We start from the raw sequence: 18,624 nt of genomic DNA, 5'->3' as shown, positions 1-18,624 counted from the left end.
CCCCCCCCCCACCAGCCTTCAGAAGAGGTCCGGGGAAAGACTGTCCCCTGACCTGGTCTGAAGGCGGTCTCCCTAGGAACGCATTGATTTTCAATGCATTCCTATGGGAAACCGTGCTTCGCAAGACGAAAAACTCGCAAGACGAAAAAACTTGCGGAACGAATTAATTTCGTCTTGCGAGGCACCACTGTATACCATTTTCTTTGTAACATCGTAGCTTTTTGAGACTGGTGTTTTTTGTTATGTATGTGACACATGAATCAGATTTAGAAAATCAAAATGCCCTGTTTGACTTGAATGAGAAGTAGACAGCATTCAATTGTTCTTTGTGGTATGTTTCAGAGGCTTCAAGAGATCAACAGTATGATTAGAACTGGAGAGACGTCAACAAAAAAGCGTGGCATTGTCCTGGAGGAGGGGGCTGAATCACCCGCCAAGCGCATCTGCCCAGAAAACCACACAGCCCTCCTGAGGAGGCTACAAGATGTGGCAAATGACAGAGGTTCTCACTGACCTGGGGTTTTATTTGTTCTTTTCCATCTGTTATGTTGCCAGTAGTGACAGAGCTTGCAATCCTAATATCTTTGAAGCACTTTCCATGGAGAAATGAAGTATTTGAGCCCTTTCCAAGGATGTGCTGCTTCTAGTACCAGGTGCACTGCAAGTCTTGAAGAGGCTTCAGTCTACCTTATTCCAGAGGACTGCAGCGCTATATTCCTACTGACTGAGCTGGGAAGAAGTGGAGACTGTTTCCTCCAACAGTCTTGATACTGGGACAGAAAAGGTCACACCCTGTCTTAACTTAGGTTATGCGGGTGGCAATGGCTGCAGTTAAAACCACAGCGGTTTAAATTTATTGGCTGAAGTGACTGATAAGTCCAGTAGGAACCCCGCTGATAACTATTTTTCCTACTAAACTGAGAACATTCTTTTTTTGTGCTACTTGGTAAGCCTGTCAGTGCAATGCTTGGAGTGTGTGGTATCAGGAGGGAAAGGTTAATTCAGATGGTGATGATGGGACTGATACTGTGATCTTGGCTACCTATTTCAGGAAACTAGCAGTACTGATGGCTCCAGCACACATTGCAGGCCGTAGTTGAGACTACACTGGAGCTAGACTAGAAATGGTATTTTAGGCAGTCTTTAGGAAAAATTAAGGTCATTCTTTCCTAGATGTTTTTTTCATGTGCCCTTCCAGTAATTAAGATAATAAGGGGGGGCACTTTATGTATATACAACACTTTGGTTTTTAGCTGTGCAATGTTTTAAGTGAATTCCTACCAAGAGTAACTCTTAAACAGCTCTAAAGCATTCTTTCGAAATGCGGATTAGAGGTGTGGCTACTTCACAATGACACTTTTTAAACAAAATTAAATAGCCAAACCATAATATAGAAGTTGTGCTGAATTGCCTAAATTGTATGTATTCTCAAAGTACACACTGGTAATGCTCAGCTTCTATATGAAAATTTTCTAGGGTGTGATTACATGCCTTCCCACTTCAGCAGCTGCAGGCAGTGCCTCCAACACCAGCTTTTAACATTAAATTATGCCTTTTGCAGAAATGGCATACCATTATGTGGCAACAATGCAGGGATCCAAGTCCACTGCACTGCTTAACCTATATTAGACTGTTTTTACAAATTAGCACTTTTAAGAAGAAAATGGTGACATGGACTTGCCAGCAATCAGTCTGCTCAAGGCAAAGCAGCTGAAATTTGTCATGAGCGAAACAAGCAAAAGGAGGCAGTGAAAAACTGTGCACAACGGGCCATCAAATGGGTGAGTTTTAGAGTAGTGAGATTACTCTTTTGATAACTGCCAGTGTTTCTGAACAGTGGCCATATTGTGTTTTAATGGTAGTGTACAAATGTTTGCAGCAAATCTACAGCAGTTTCAACCCTTTCTAAGATAAAATCAAAACTGTTTAAGCCTGCAGCGTTTTACTTCTGCTTTGTTAGGTGACCAGCTAACACATATATACACTAGTAGTTTCTAGAACTTCCACCAGCATTTATTTTAGGATATTGATTTATTGCTAGGCCTATGCCCTTTAGGGATATATTTAAAAAATCACTGCTGCAAAAACAAACTTACCTTTTTCTTTAAGTAGACCAGTAATCTGTCACCAAGGAACTACTGTCTCAGGCTGTACCCCTGCAGGACCCAACAGGTATGAACCTCAGTATACAACACATTTGCATGCTTGGTCATGCCAGAAGCCAAGCCTGCCACATGGCACAGGAGTCTTGGGACAATGTATGTTAAGTAATCATAGTGATTAGACTGAAATTTTAAGGAGGCCTTTCTGTTTAATTTGTGAAGTTGATGAACTGAAATGTTTCCAAGGAACAAGAGTGACAAGACACATTTTATGATTGGTCTTTTATTTTAAGATGCCACTATTAACACATTAGTCATGTCAGTCTCCAACCTAGCTCTCCTTACAGATTTTATTAAATCAACAAATGTGCACAATGAAGAGCACAGATTTTTCTTCTAGTGGTAAAAAGCTCAATGCTCTACAGTCCTGACTAATGTGCAAATTAAGGCTGCCTCTAACATTACTTCGACACATCTTAAGGCCACTGGTATAAGATGCCTGCAAACCGCATGAAGAAAAGGGTTTATACATATATTTTCTTGAAAATCCTTTGAGATTTGCTAGTTGCATCCATTTAACTTTTCTACTATATGATGCTTACAGGCAATTGGGTTGTAGGTCTAAAGATTGTTGAACAAGTTATGTTATAAGCAGCCTGTAGTGACAATATCTATTTGGGGGAGGAAGGAAAATTAGATACACATCATACATGCCAATCTCAGCCTCACTGCCCCTAAAAGGGCTAGAAGGAATCAGAACCAACTATTTACAAATTCCATATCCTAATGTATTTACAATAGAAACCAATGCATTTAAAAGTTTTAAATATAGTATTTTACTCTGCTATATTAGTTTACATAAACACAGATTACCTCTGGAAAGTATTTTTCCCACCTGCTCTTTACATTTTAAAAAAACCTACCCCTGGAAGGAAAATTTTAAAAGCTTTTAAAAGTAACCCAATCAAGAGCCTCAGATATTAGGCCCCTGAGGCTTTCGTTACCCACCAGGGTGGACTTCACTAACTGGAGTCCAGCCTTATTAAGAGCGACTTCCAACCTGCAGTTAAAACATATGTAAAATACGAAGAGTCTGAGCAATCCCATTGAGCAGATTTACTTGAGTCATTGCTACCATTTAACTCTTTACTAATCCAAGTCAAGAAGGAAAGCCGCTGTTTGGCTCTCCATTACATTCCCTCTTCCTGCAGAAAGTGTTGAGTGCTTCGTCATTCACAGGAACTAAGTAGGTAGAGTCTTTTCCTCTTTGCTGAAAGGCTGAACCGAGCCAGGCTTCACCCATGACAGGCCAGACACCTGCATGCTTTTGCACTGTTGATCCTCTGCCTTCTTCTAGGAAGACGAAAGAGTGCCATTAAGATGAACTCTGTACTCTCAATTCAACATGAATGCCATTGTTTTGCAAGGGCTGCTTCACATCAGCCATACTTGAAAAGAAACCCCACACACGCAACTGTACATGCACAATTCTGTTTCCTCATGCACCATGTTGCTGATTCCAAAAAAGATCTTGAGGGTGGGTTGGTTCAAAGGGGGCAGGGAGGGAGGGAGGGAGGCATACTTCGGCAAGAATCCCCATTCCCAGCATGTTGGCTTTGCCAGTATGTACAGGTCATGGGAATATGCCCAACCTGGCTGGCTTAGGTGAGTTCAGGATGTGTCTTCCTACAAAAGCAACAGGTAGGTAAGTCTCTAAAAACAGAGACCCTTTCCCTCCTAGGCAAACCACACATCTTGGAGGGAGATGTTTGCAAGAGCATGTGATGAAAAATGTTAAGGCTTTGACTTAAAAGTAGCAGCATTCTGCAAACTTCCTTTGCTGCCACAGGAACAGCGGAGACTGAGCTCCACCTTCTCTCAAGTACATGTGAGCCACAGAGGAAGCAGCGGCAAACTGCTTCAATAGTTATTTCTCCCCCCCTTCAATAGTTATTTTCTCCCCCCCTCCGCTGTTTTGATGGTATGTTATTTTCATTGAATAGGGTTGGACATTGTCCAGGCCTATCATTGACCCTCCTCAATCAGCTTCAGAGCAAGAAAAATGCTTTTAAATAAAGTACGTAAAAATGTAGAAGTGTGACAAACTCCCTACAGATTTCACATATCAAAAAAATCCACATGCACCTCAAACACTGCCAGGAAGAGGGCAGTCTGGGTTCTTACCTGAACATGGTCTGATTATAATATGTGCATCCACCAGTCTGAATGGGTAAGTGAGTAGGGTCCAGCCTTTGAGGGTGGAAGCAGCTCTGCTGAAGGCTTTGGGAAATAAGACCTTCCCAGCCCCAGAGAGAATTCCAGAACTCTAAAGACATACATGTAACCCTAGCAATGATAAACATGAATGTTAATAACTTGACTGGTGGATGAGCCTATTTAAGAAGATGGGGTGGTGGCAGTATGGAGAGAAACTTTAGTCCAGATAAACTTCTGAATTCTAACCAGCAGAAAGGCTTCTAGGTGCAGAAGGTAGCAGAAAATGTGGTTTTTTTTTTAAAACCCAGCATAGTATCCTTAACCAGGGTTATCTTTCTAGAAAAAGAGGTGCCGGAAGTCACCATGAAAACCTGCCTTGTTCTCTTGAAATTGTGCCCACCTGAGGGGGGCTGGAACTGAGCTTTGGTGGGTTCTGACTGAAAAAAAGCCCTGCCTTTATCGCAATAAACTTTGACATGCCAACTTGCTACTTTAAGGAGGATGCTTGTTTTTAAAAAGCTTGTTGATTTCTTCCTCCTTCAGTCACTTCTACCTTACCCTATGAGATTAGCCAGCTAAGTACCGATCCCAGGAGTTACGGGGCCCTTGAGCAAGATGCTCCTCGAGACTCCTTCCTCACCACTTCTGTTGCCGCTTGCCTCTCTAAATCACCACCATATCCAAGAGAGATGAAATAGTAAAGGCTTGTGGAGCTTACTGCACTCTTCCCCTAACCGCTTGCTCACACAGAAGGAGCATGTGAAAAAGCCAGCAACAGCAAAGAGAACCAAAGGACGAGAAGACTAGGAGCTGGCAGGGGGCCTCTTCGAGGAACATGGGTCTTGGCAGTCACCCAATAATGCCAACCACCAACAGTGAGCCAAGCCACCCTGAAGAAAGTCCTCTGGGCAAAGGAGGCATGTGGGAGGATTAAGCTGCTCCTGGAGGAAAACTCAAAACATGTCTAAAATGTTGCCACCCCCCAGCCTGCCAGCTAAACACAATTACCACTTCCCTCCCAAGTGCAGGATGTACTTTGTAGGGCCAGCACAACCAGATTTACAAGACACAACTAACTCTTTAGGACTACAATACTGCCAACGTACGCCTGAGATGAGGTTTTATAGAAACATTTCATTTGCATAGAACTTTTATCAGTTGTGCTTCATAGCAAAGCAATGTCTTGTTTTCAAATCCAACTACTTGGAGCAAGCTCAATCCCTCTTACGTACCTTCTGGGTCAACATCTTCTCTCTAGCTTCATCATGTATAGCTGGATTCCAGGGTGAAAAACTGTTAACACATAAGAACATAAGCCTGTAACTGGTCTCCAAAATTGAAATAAAATGTCTCCATAGTGTGACAGAAATTTGTTTTAAGAGACATACAATAAGTCTGAAAGTAGTACAAATGAAAATGGCCACTTTTCCAAGTATATCTATGGGACACCACAAGTATTTGTGCTTACTTGCACACTTTGAACAACAAAATTGGCAAAGTTGGCACTCTACAGTAGCTTTCCCAGCCTGCTGCCCTCTAGACATTTTGGACTACAACTCCCATACTTCCTGACCACTGACTATGCTGGCTGGGGATGATAGTAGTAGTATTGGTCTAACACCATCTAGGAGGGTACCAGGTTGAGGAATGCTGCTGTACAGATAATCTCGGTAAATTTACTTCAGCTACAAAATGTATTCTATTTATGCTAAGAGGATTAACTTAAAACAGTGTTTGAAGGTTGGGCTGCTGTGACGGTGAAGTCATCCCAGCTGAAAGGTGAAGGGAAACAGAGAACACAATTTGCAAGCAAGCACAACAAAAGTGTCTGGAATGCATTGCAGGCCCAGCAACATTGGAGCCAGTGGCAAGGTGAAAGCACATGCAGCCATACAACAGAAGAGGGCAACATGTTGGAATAAAATAAGGCCTTAATTTTATTGATTACAGACGTTGGGCGGTTTGATGTAGGCATTAGGTATGTCTCCCAAGATCAACCAGTCTGTCTGCTGGTTGATGGTAAAACGGTGTTGACTAAGGTTAAGGGTAACCCTGCAACGTGCATCCTATCACCAATGGACTATGGCCCATCCAATCCTGAGTGGAATATCTGGACATAAAACGACTCGCCGTGCTCCTTTAGGAGGATACCCGTGACGGCAGAGCAGGGGGACTCCCTACCCCCTGCCTACTTGGACTAAGGATCCAATCAAATGCCTCTTCCACCAAGATGTTGTGACAATTGCTATGAGGTAGGCAAAACTCGTAGACAGTCCCAATTGCTCTGCAATGAACATTCATCCCTGGCCCCAAATGCACTGACCAATGTAATCCACAGCAAAGTCCAGGAAGGGTATGCCTCCTAAAATTCAGGCAAATCTTACTCCCTGAAAAGGAGGGAGGGGAATCCAGTGCCGACTACTACCTGGGCTCTGGCACAGTCAGCTTTATATGTCCAGGGAGTAGGTAGGAAGGAAAAAGTTCCCTCTTGGCTCTGCTCCCAAGCCCTACCCCCTCATAATGCCTGTGATTGGGAATTGGCGCAGCAAGAGCAGGTAGAAGTGCCTTTTCCTGCCATGCCAAAGCCAAGGGAGGATGGGAACATCCTGCCGGGGCCACAGCAGAGTTGCAACAGCCTCTCCCAGTGAGGCATGGCAGGAACAAGTATTTGTTGCTTACGTGTTGCAGAAGTTAACAGGAGCACATTAACTTTCATTTTTTTGATGCACAAGTACCTTAAAAACTTTAGTTGCAGAGGTGTATTGATCTTAAGACTTTATGCTGTTCTGAGAATGCTGTTCTGAGAATTGTACAACTGTAGTACAATTTCCTACCTAATTGCATAGGGATCCTCTATTTTTGGTGGATCAAATAAGTGACTGCTGCATAATTTCACACTGTCAACCACCTTACTCTTGAAAAGTTGAATATCCTTGTCATATCTAAGAGAGAGACCAAGACAAAAAAGAAGGAGACACATTAGATGAAATCAGAACAGTCTATCAATGCATGAAGAACAGAGATTTGTAATCTCCCTTTATCCACAGAGGACAAGTGCCTTATTTTTACAGAAAGCTTTAATATCAAGAGTTGGACTAACCACAATGCCAAGGCTAAGACAAGAGAAAGGCCCAGACAAAATGCCATTTCCACCCAACTGGCATAATTAGGCTAAACTGTGAGCCTCCTATTCTGCAGCAAGCCTTCTCCAACCTGGTGCCCTCCAAATGTTTTGAACTATAACATTTATTTTCTCCAGCTCTTCTCTGTAGTCCAAGCTATCTGCAGGCACTAGGTTGAGGAAAGCTGCCACAGCCAATGCAAAACAGAGAAAGGCCACATACCTACAACCTCCCAGCTATCAACTATCAGGAAAGCACAAAGCTCTTTGCCCAAATGCACGATGTTAGTTACAGGGCAGGACACATTACATCACAAGTGCAGAGGAAGAATAAATTGCCATGTACTCACACTACACTAAAACTATCTTCCTATCCAGGCCTCACATATGTGTGCCTAAATGTCAGAAGCCAATTCTAGGAACTTGCAGCTAAAAAACAATTCCTGAACCGATGCATATAGGAAAATCCATGACATTTGGTAATATGCATGTACTTGTGAGAAAACCTGGAGAAGTTCTAGAAAGTTCAACCCTGATAGTAACTCACAGCACAGCAGCCTCAGGATTCAAAGGAATGGTTGTGTCAATCTTGTAGAAGACCCTTCGAGCGTACATCAGTATTTGCCATATGTGATTATGGTTTCGCCTTTAGAAGAAGCACAAGAAAGCCACAGCAGCACCTTTAGTGAAGCACCCAGACATAACTTCTGTTCAATATTTGCATTCTAGAGCATCACACTAACCTCCACTTGGCAAATGCTCTTTTCACATCCAGTTCACCTGAGATGGGATCTACTAGCGGGTGGAAGATGGGCAGATCAAAAACCAAGCGCTGAAAGACAAAGGAGACTTTAAAACCAAGCTGATAACCAACCTTACAGATTAGCCGGTGGTCTATTAACCCCTTTGCATGCAGAACTAACCTTCTGCATTAAAAATGCCTCCCTCTTTGGTTAGTGGAGAGATTGTTATGTAGCTCAGCCAACTAACTAGTTACAAACCTAGAACAATATTCTATAACATTTTGATAACATGCAGCATGAAAGGGTGCCTATTCTTATATGCCACCTTTCAAGGTAAAGCCTTCCCAAGGCAGCTTAAAAAGTATACCTGAAGGAGTATACCCCAATCGTTCACTGAGGGGTTCCTCCAAGGGTCTTCTGCTGGCTCCCTCACTGCAAGAAGCAAGGTTACAGGGAACCAGGCAGAGGGCCTTCTCGGTGGTGGCGCCCTCCCTGTGGAACACCCTCCCTGCAGATGTCAGGGAAATAAACAACTATAGTGGTACCTTGGGTTACGAACTTAATTCGTTCCGGAGGTATGTTCTTAACCCGAAACCGTTCTTAACCTGAGGTACCACTTTAGCTAATGGGGCTTCTCACTGCCGCCACATGATTTCTGTTCTCATCCTGAGGTAAAGTTCTTAACCCGAGGTACTACTTCTGGGTTAGCGGAGTCTGTAACCCGAAGTGTTTGTAGTCCGAGTGTTTGTAACCCAAGGTACCACCATATCTGACTTAGAAGACATCTGAAGGCAGCCCTGTATCGGGAAGCTTTTAATGTTTGATATTTTCATATGTTCTTATATATGATGTGAGCCACCCAGAGTGGCTGGGGAAATCCAGCCAAATGGGTATGAATAATAAAATTATTTATTATTATTAAAAAGAAAAAAAGCTACATATACATAGCAGGGGAAATGTTGAGTGGAGCTGTAGCCAAGCACAATGCAGGAGATATTTCTGCAGTGGTTCCACAACTGCTTTTGATGGCTTAAGCAAATGTGGTAGGTAGCTAGAGAAAAGACAGCTCTGGGCTGGCACTGTATTAATATAAAACGACATGAGGGAGCAGGGAGCAGAGGTGTACCTTCAGAGAATGCAAGCTCTCAAAAGGCACAATTCTCCATGAGCACACTGAATTCCAGGTAGCTAAAGAGCCTGCCTCAGCTGCACTTCTCTCCCCAGTCCCCTGACAAAGCGATCAATCATCTGCCCTATGTGAATGAGCCTGTAATGCTTTACTAAACTAGTTTAATGTTTTGTGTTAAGGTATCACAAGAGGATTTGTATCCTGAAAGGTGGGATATAAAGGACTAAAATAAATGACTATTGCATTGCATTTCCTGGGAAACCAGAACTAATTCTAGTTTGTACATCACTTTTCAGCTACAATTTGTTCTCAATGCAGCTTACAATTATATCCATAGAAAGGGGCAATACAATTAGGAATTGGGGAGGCATGCAACTGCATGGTAGTTGGTCAAAAAACTTTATATTTTAATTTATTGTGGATACCATTTGGGGTCACTTACCTAATCTAAAAGCATTTGCAATAGGCTAAAATGTGCTGCTGGTGGATCATAGGGATGTGGATTGGCTTAGTGGAGGGGTGCGGGGAGCAAGTAACTGAGAATCAGGCTTCTTTTTATTCAGGGAAGCCCAGAACACTTAATTCATCTTCATCATCATCAACAACAACAACAACTTTCAGAACACTTAATTACAGAACAAAGTGGCGGAAGAGCACAGAGCAACTCAGAAACAGACCGCAATATTTTTTTTTAATGCATTAATGCAGTGACACAGTTAAGAGACAAACTTTGTTGACCATGCACACTCCTAGTAGATACCATGTTAAATATTTAAATGCCTTTTAAATTTAAGCACTGTTAATTTCTCTTTAAAGCTTAAAGTAGCCTCTACCGTTAGAAGCTTAGTGCCCACTGTGTTCTGCCAAAAGCTGCTCTGCCCATTGCCATAAAAACGTCCAAGCTTGGCTGACTCTCTTGCCTTTTGAGATCTGCCAGAGCCAACAGAGGTAACTGAAGTTGGTAAACAAGAACGTTCCGCTGTTTGATCCAAGAAGTCTGATTTTAAAAGCAGATCTCCGAAAGCCATAAAAACATAACTGTGCACAGCAGTTGTGGCCAGATCATTTAACTAAGAGAACAAAGCTATGGCAGGCAGATGTTTCTACAGATTAACTAAATCTCATAGCTGAATCTGAAACAATCTCACTTGCTAGGAACAGAGACTTGCTACCACCAGAGAAGTAAGAAATTGCCCTCTGCTGACAATAAATGGAAGCTTTAGAGTTGGCGTCATATGAATAGCTAAGAGAATGGTTCAAATCTCTCCTGCCACAAATGCACTAGGTGGCCTTAGGCAAACTATTACAGGGTGAGTCCTTTAAAAGAGGCCTCATGGATACAGAGTACACATGTTCCACAGGGCCTCTTTTAAAAGACTCACACTGCATATGTATTTTATCAGCCACCCCATTCTCCTTAAAAGATTTTAATACTGATTTTTAAATTGTAACCTTCCCTAAGACCTTATGGTGAATGCAGAATAAAAAAACAAACCCTTAAATAATAATAGCTGTCATCAGCAATATGGAGATATACTGACCTACCTTAAAGGCTGCAATAATAACATATTTGAAGCACTCCTGAATGTTTTAAAAGAGCTCTATAAATGCAAAGTATTTATTATGTAAGCCAGAATTGCCAGTTCTGCCATGGTCTAGCTTGCTGAGCAAAGTCCTGTCCTGGAAGAGAAACATCACATGCCCCACAGCCATCTAAGTAAGTCCACAAATGATGAACGTTTCAGCCTATTGATACTTACTGGGCAGTCACCATCTGGGTAGTTGTCAGGGATGTAGACTGTAAATTTAAACACACCATCCTGGTACAACCCATGCCTTATGAATATTACTCCAAACCACACTGCAAAAGAAAAAAAGCAAGATGAGATGTAAAAAATAAATAGCTTTGCTATAGGAAAAAAAACCCAGATATATACTTACTTAATGCTGATTGGTAAGAAGGTTGCACATAGACACCTGGCAGCTTCTGCTTCACAACCAACGTGCTGTAAAGAAACGTAATCCATCTAGTTAGGTTTAAAGTGGCATACACAAACCCCTACTCAAAGGCTCTCAATTAGAATACACAGTGAATTTTCCCATGATCTTTTTACTTAAACAGCTAAGGATGTTTCTTCCTCACTACCAAAAACGTTCAGAAGCCAGTCAGCCTACCTGCAACAGGAAGACACCGACTTGAAAGCCTCCCCCCTTCCACATGTGCACAGCCAAAGTGCACTCCAATTTATCTAGAGGAGTTGCCTGTGAATCTCAGGACTGGAGGTTTCCCCATTGCCCTGAACCAACAGGCAGTACAAGTCAAGGCTTTACAAGAAGGTTCTTTCTGACATCAGAGAAGCTGAATCAATGCCAGCCACACTCAACTCACTTGCAAGAGCAACAGAAATGCACTTTAAATATCAAACAGGCCTTTGCAAGCTTGTAATAAACCAAAACAGTCAGCCAGCTATTTTATTAGCTTTAGGGACTCACTTGGATAGAGTAAAAGACAGGCACGGAAATGGGAGCAGGCATCAAGACAGAAGCCAGCAATGAGAACAAACCATAAATGCAAGTGTGGGAAGGGGGCACGGCTATGGTTTCTGAAGGCAGGCAATACAGCAACCTTGATGAAGCTAAGCAGGTCTGAATCTGGTCAGCATCTGAAAGGGAGACTGGGAATCCCCATATATGCCACATGGAGTTCTATGATAGAATGAAGGCGGGATATAAATGCAACAAAGCAAGCATACTCCATAAGGCTAAAGTCAATCTCTCTTTCCATCACTCAGATACACAAAGAAGCCTCCTAGTGGATGAGGCTTTTGATGTAACTGATGCATTTGGGGAGGGGTATATTGGACAATTTAATTTCTGTCCCTGCAGATTTTATTTGTAAACAAAGTGCATTTGTTTCAATCTGGTTTGATTTTGGTTTAGACTATGTATGTCTCTACCCTGTGACCTTCAGGTAAAGGGTAGATACATAAAACTGCTTTCTAGTCCTGCCTGCAGCACATTGAATGAAGCTATAGGAACAGAAACAATCAGATAAGGAAAACAGAAGCTTGTCCCTTTGTGCTCTCCTTGACTACTGCAGACAAAGTCCACACGTTTGGAGGATGACTTTTGATCATTTCCCCCTCCAGTTTCTGGTATACATTACATAACATGACCAGATTACAGTCCTAAGGGAAGAGATCCAAGGCTTCACTTCTGCTGAAAGACAACTGCGAAAACAAGAGAGTTGTGTTCCCAACACCACAGCTTTAATGAATGGAATTTTACCCAGCCATCCTATGACAGCAAAGCAATGGCCATGGGCGGCATTTTGCCAAGTGTGCCTCAAATAAGCTTTCATCAACAAGCTTTTCAGTAGCTGAAGCATGCAAGCCTGTTTACTTGAACAAAGCCTGCCCAGAGAACAGCAATGAGCCCCATCACCAGCTGTGCCCCCAGCAAAGCCTGAATCACAAAATGATTTAAACTCTGCAAGCTCATAACACTCATTTCCTGTTCCTGGTTCAGTTTCTACAGCCGCATGAGGAAAGCACTCTTGTTTACTAAGCTGGCTTGTCTCCCCTTCTAAAGGCAAGCTCACAACTATAGCCACTAGACTTGGTGATTTTTGTAAAGCAGATCCACATGGGAGCCATACAACTTATGAAAGGGCTCCACACTTTCAGTTGTAAGCCAGCAAGGCAGAAGGCAGCCTTAATCCAACTTGCCCTTTGCTATGTCCCAGCTTACAACAGACATCTTTACAAGAGCAAAAGCTACTGCAGGATAACAAGAGTTCACACACAGTGGAAGAGAGAATCATATAGTGCTGTCCATCTCATGTATTGAAATACATTGCTATTAACTCCATCTCTTTTTCAACAATTTTGCTAATGAACTACCAGTTATGATGTGCAGCTGGGCCTGATAAAAGGAGACTTTGGTGACATAATACGTATATGTGAGTGCTTTGCACATAGCAACGTATTATTCTCCACTGAGAGGCCCCTAGCGCCAGGAGCAAGTTTTGCACTCCTTGAACTGTGCCCTACTTTGTGGCCTGTTGACTTAGTCCCATACAACTGAATGAGAATCACCCAGGTAAATCCTATGTGGCATAGTGTCACCCCTTCATTTGCCTAGTCCCACTCCTTGGGGCACCCCTTGGGGCACAATGCAGTGAGGAAAAGACTGGAATGGATCTAATGACTTTTTAAAAGCATCTTGCTCTAATAAAGGCAGCAGGACAAACGGTTCCCCAAACCTTGAAGAATGGAAGGGAATTTGCATTCTATTAAGCCAGCACATTTGGTTACTTTGTGACGATAGACGGCTCTGCCTCCTTTCTTTTAGCAAATGTTTTGTGCCACTGTGGAAGTGGTAATTCTGTATTGATTTGTTTCTGGATGTTTTATGTGATGCCAATAAAAGATAGGTACCTATCTGCCTATACCTATCTGCCAATACAGATAGGTAGCCGTGTTGGTCTGCCATAGTCAAAACAAAAAAAATTCCTTCCAGTAGCACCTTAAAGACCAACTGGAACAATTAAAGACCAGGTCTTTAAGGTGCTACTGGAAGGATTTTTTTTGTTTTTAATAAAAGGTTTGATGATGATGATGATTTGGTTACTTTGCTTCAGGCGCTCCTTCTGTTTACACAGGCTTTTTCTGACCTATAGCTCAACCTTTGGCTATTGTGTATCACTACCGTTACTAAGTATATTTACAATGCTTTATGAATGTGTTATTTCACCACCTAGATACTTTGTTTACTGTGCAGTATATTGAGTCTATAAATAACTAGCCTCAAAAGATACTACATATTAACAATTGACCAATTGCAGCTCTGCACACTTTCAAGGAGCATTTGAAAACCAATGTCACATAATTCCAGCTGCTCAAAGAATCCCTCTTCAGCTCCTGCGCAGAAGATCAACCCTCAGGAAACTGCCTCACTTCACTTGCCACCAAAGTGAATGCAGCATGCAAAACCAGCTAACACACTGTTTATTTTATACATTGCTTTTTGGCCTCAATAGACTATTATAATGAAAAATAAGCATTGATAAGGAACTCTTCTATAAAACACAAAGTAGTGAATTTCTGAACCGAAAACACACACAGAAACGTACAATTCTGCCAGGAGAGAGTATTCTAGGTAGAAAGGTCCATAGGAGGCATGTGTCCCATTTGTAGACTGCGCTGAAAGGGCGGGTGAAGCAGGCTTGGTCATTGGCACAGCATTTTTGGGGATCGAAGGCAGCTGCTTTTTTTGAGTGGTGCGTGGAGGACTGTTCTTCAGCTCGCCAACCAGAGCCTTTTCTTCTGTTTCAGATCTCTGTTAGAAAATGTAAAACATGGGGGGGGGTAATTGTTCCAGTTGTATCCAATTCATATTCACTAACACTCCAGTTTGAGTACTGAACAGAGGATTTAAAAGATATCCTGCCAGTCCAAACAGTTATGATATATCCAATTGCTTAGCTGAATTTGGCAATTATATAAAATTGGCTACTGTCAACTATGGAACTAGCTGAGATCTGGCCACAAGTTAAGTAACACACCCAAGTATGCTTTTAAAATGGTCCACATATATATTTGCCTCACTAGATGATCTGTTTAAGCTACTACCCAAAATCTCTTGTGAACAATCCCCACTTTTGGAGAAAATGTAATCAGAAAGGTCACCCTAAGAAGACATGTGATTATATAGTTCAACTGAAACATTAAGCTTCCTTTCTAGTGGATCCCATGATGGTAATTTTTAATCCACATCAGGTTTCCGATTAGCATATATTATTTAAAGATCCTTTGGATACTCTTTCAGAATATAATAAAACCCAAGGGGGAGGGGAGAGCGTCATATAGCACACATTTCATCAACTCAAAATGGCCTGCCTTGCAGTCAGCCACACCCTACCTTGCGTGTAGAACTTGTAGACATGCTCCAGAAAGGGTTCATAACGTGTATTCCGAGTAGAGGGTGGTAAATCTGCTATGCCACCCAGATAGCCAGCTTTCTGGGATTAGCTTCTGCCCTAGAAACAAAAAAGTGAAGTTACCAAATCAGTGCCCTGTTGGTCATATTGTGATTCCACCCAAATATTAAGAGACACCCCAAACATGTTATACAACCTAAACCACTTGTCAATAGTCTCTACATACCCTCCCAATTCTCTTTCAAGATTGCAGCATGGTTTCGTGGCCACTGAACAGGTTGTTTTACCTGTGCTATTTTACTGGAGCTGAGCGAGAGGACTAGCATGGTATCTCTCTTTGTGAAGCACACGAGAATATTTTGTTAAAAACGAGTAGGACCTAATCAGGTAACCTCACCTTTGTTTTCACAGACACCACCAAGTATGCCACGGCCCTTCCCAAGCTATCCAAATAAAATCCGTATAACCAAGGGCTTTTTAGCTGCTATCATGAGTCAAACCATCAGCAAAGCTTTGGCAGAGAAATGAACTTCTAGTTGTTTTAGTTGTTGTTGTTGTGTGTGCAATTTCAGCATTCAAGTTATACAATTTTGCTCAGGGTCACCCACATAGTTCGATTCTCAGATAAGTATGAATTTGTTGCACTCAGCTGGGCTTCCACAAGGCAGCACAGGGCATTACCTTAGGAAACACATATTTCCAAACCATTGTTTGGCAAGATGACAAAAATGCAGGGGCGGAGCACTTGCAAGGGAAAATCAGAAGCCACAGGAACAGGGGGTGCAGCCTGCCCCCCCCTACATATTTCTGGTTTAAGAACAGGGAAGGAGGGAGAGAGGGAGTCAAATGATGTGCAGCAGTCTGGAAAAGCAACACTGGCAGATCAGATATAGCAGGTGGGGAAGAGTTAACGACCACCCCCTCTCACAAATGCCCCACATCGCATTATGGTGTGGACTCAGGAACCTCGTGTTTTAACTGCAACATGTAGTCGCACCCTCAGGAAAACAAGCAGTAGAGGCCAAGTAGCATTTTTATTGTCAGTGGGAACAACTCATGTATCATTGCATGAAACTTCTCCCTTAAGAGATTATCATAGTAATCTACTACAGCATACTATGACTCACTGCAACTCAGGCTTCAAAGGAACAGTAAAAGACACAAGTGTCACCTTATTGTACATCTCTTTCTAGTCCCATCTAACAGACCCATGGTTACTTGAAGGGTTTTAGGACAAATTCATTGAACTCAATAGAAAGTGAGAATGGTGTAGATGTTACCACTCTTCTAACTTCCTGAATAGTTAGCATTAGGAAAATGAGATTTCAGCATCTGAATATATCATGTCCTGCCATTGCTGCATGCTACTCTTCTAGTAATCTTCTGTATCTTTAATTAAGAAGTATACTTAGAAGATAAACCTATTACATCAGCACTTGGAGTTAACATTTCCTGGGTCACAGAGCTCACAGAGCGGATGGGGCCTCACATACATGAGCCAGTCTTGCTGGAACTGAGTATTCTTTATGCTGTTTGAGCAAATTGGTACACTGTACTTATTGCTGTTGATACACACCCCATGCTGAACTAAAGTTTTGTGTTGATCAACCATTAACATCATGCTTTCAAGACAGTCACCAAACAACAATGGCAATTTCAGATACCCCCTTCTTAAAATACTTGCTATCACTTTAGAATATCCCAGCTGATATGCAAATGCCTTTGTATCCCATGAAGCCTTTACTATGGAAAAAAACTATATTCTTACCACAACAGTTCATACATCTCTAATGAAAGCTCCAATATAATTTTGACTTGATCAGCTAATAGGTGTGGAACCCAGTTTCCCCATTTCCCAGGGGAAGCAGCAGCCAGAGCACAGTGCTAATCCTAATCTATATATCAACACCAAGGTGAATTGTTAAAAATGTATGTGCTAAGTTATTCATAACTGATGAGGCATATATACATGTCAGTCCTAAAGCTGATCTCTAAACTGAATACAGTATGCATCTACCAGATACATTACAGGAGGTTTTTGTATGCAAATGCAGAAGAACCAATTTGATCACTTCTCAACAAAATATTTTGTTTTATAGCCCACTTTTTAAAGGAAATCTTCTACAAAAGCAGCTTGCATCAGGTTTAAAATATACATCCAAACCATACTCAAAATGCACAACCAAACATTAACAACAGAATCATTGTGAGTAAAAGGACCACAATAAAATTATCCATATTCCAATAAGCAGGTATTCTCCGATACCATGTTTAAAGCTTAGGAAGTTACACAGGATGCAGTCTCTAGCCTCTTCAGGAATTGAATTCCATAAGCTTAGGACCACCATTGAAAAGGTCCAGTTCAGAGTTTCTGCCAGCCTGTTTGCCTTCACTAGCAGACACTGAATGTATATCTCAACATATGAGCAGCAATGAAGGGGTGTAGGCAGTCCTTCAAGTAACCCAGCCTCAGCTCATGGAGGGCTTTAAAGGTCATAACCAGGACTTTGGACTGGGCCCAGAAATACACTGGCAACCAGTGCAACAGATACAAAAATCAGTGTCACACGTTCTGGCCACCTGTCACCCACCAAAAACTAGGCAGTCATATTTGGTACTAGCTGAAGTTTCCAAACTTGAAAGGCGGCCCCACAAAAAGCATGTTAAAGCCATTCAATCTGCATTTAACAAGGGCAGGGAAAATGGAGGTGAGATCATATAAACAAATTTCTTACACACCTTGTCATGCAAGAGCATTCAACACTACAGGATCTTAAGCAGAGTAGAAATGATGACCACTCCCATACCCTGGATGCTTCCGAAATGGCTGAGAGACCAGATCTCCATGTGCTTTTACATTTTGTAGCCTCATTAGTGCACCCAATCTTATCATTTTGATGCTAAACCTAGTAAGCTAATTGGCTAAATAATATCTCCCTCCCCAAAGGGACAATAGATAGTTTCAATAGGTTTCCATCACTACATCCTGTTTTATGTGGCTTTATTCAACCACAAAGGCTCTGTGGTTTACAAGATGACCTTAACTACTTCTCCCTTTCTCAAAGCATTAGAACTCATAGCCATCAAGTGAAACTGAATGTTCAGGCCAGATAAAATAAACTATGCACGGCGTGAAGAAGTACTAACTGTGAAACTCATTCCCACAGGAGGCAATGGCAGCCACCAACTTGGATGGTTTTAAAAGAGGATTTGGCAAATTTATAGAGGATAAGGCTATCAATGGCTACTAGTCATGATAGCTTTGCTCAACCTTCTCGTGTCAGAAACAGTATGCCTCTGAGTATCAGTTGCTGGGAATCACAGGTGGGCAGGAAGAGCTGTTCCACTCAGGTCCTGCTTGCGGGTTGCCC

General features: G+C 42.1%; 2 protein-coding genes across 8 annotated transcripts in view; one reads left to right on the top strand and one right to left on the bottom strand.

Annotated features, from left to right (window-relative positions):
- Positions 1-1,930, top strand: part of RBL2 (RB transcriptional corepressor like 2) — a 30,543-nt gene extending 28,613 nt beyond the window's left edge. Inside the window, exon 22 of the mRNA XM_081870160.1 lies at positions 343-1,930. Within this exon, the coding sequence (XP_081726286.1) occupies positions 343-513 (171 nt within the window). The 3' untranslated portion in view covers positions 514-1,930. The remainder of the gene's footprint in view (positions 1-342) is intronic.
- A 443-nt stretch (positions 1,931-2,373) lies between these two features.
- Positions 2,374-18,624, bottom strand: part of AKTIP (AKT interacting protein) — a 20,823-nt gene continuing 4,572 nt past the window's right edge. For 4 of the 7 annotated variants that reach the window (XM_081870293.1, XM_081870295.1, XM_081870297.1 and 1 more), the window contains exons 2-11: positions 15,235-15,352; positions 14,447-14,652; positions 11,254-11,318; positions 11,073-11,173; positions 8,184-8,272; positions 7,988-8,086; positions 7,154-7,261; positions 5,552-5,612; positions 4,287-4,448; positions 2,374-3,452 (exon numbers count right to left, since the gene is read on the bottom strand). In XM_081870293.1, the coding sequence (XP_081726419.1) occupies positions 4,302-4,448; positions 5,552-5,612; positions 7,154-7,261; positions 7,988-8,086; positions 8,184-8,272; positions 11,073-11,173; positions 11,254-11,318; positions 14,447-14,652; positions 15,235-15,276 (918 nt within the window). In that variant the 5' untranslated portion in view covers positions 15,277-15,352 and the 3' untranslated portion in view covers positions 2,374-3,452; positions 4,287-4,301. Of the gene's footprint in view, positions 3,456-4,286; positions 4,449-5,551; positions 5,613-7,153; positions 7,262-7,987; positions 8,087-8,183; positions 8,273-11,072; positions 11,174-11,253; positions 11,319-14,446; positions 14,653-15,234; positions 15,353-18,624 lie in introns of all 7 variants that reach the window. The other 3 variants (XM_081870294.1, XM_081870298.1, XM_081870299.1) reach the window with 3 other exon arrangements.

Source organism: Podarcis erhardii (assembly GCF_964252035.2).
Source record: "Podarcis erhardii genome assembly, chromosome: 7".
Taxonomy (NCBI): Eukaryota; Metazoa; Chordata; class Lepidosauria; order Squamata; family Lacertidae; genus Podarcis; species Podarcis erhardii.
The sequence above is the reverse complement of the archived record's forward strand: the minus strand, read 5'-3'. Positions and strand labels throughout refer to the sequence as shown.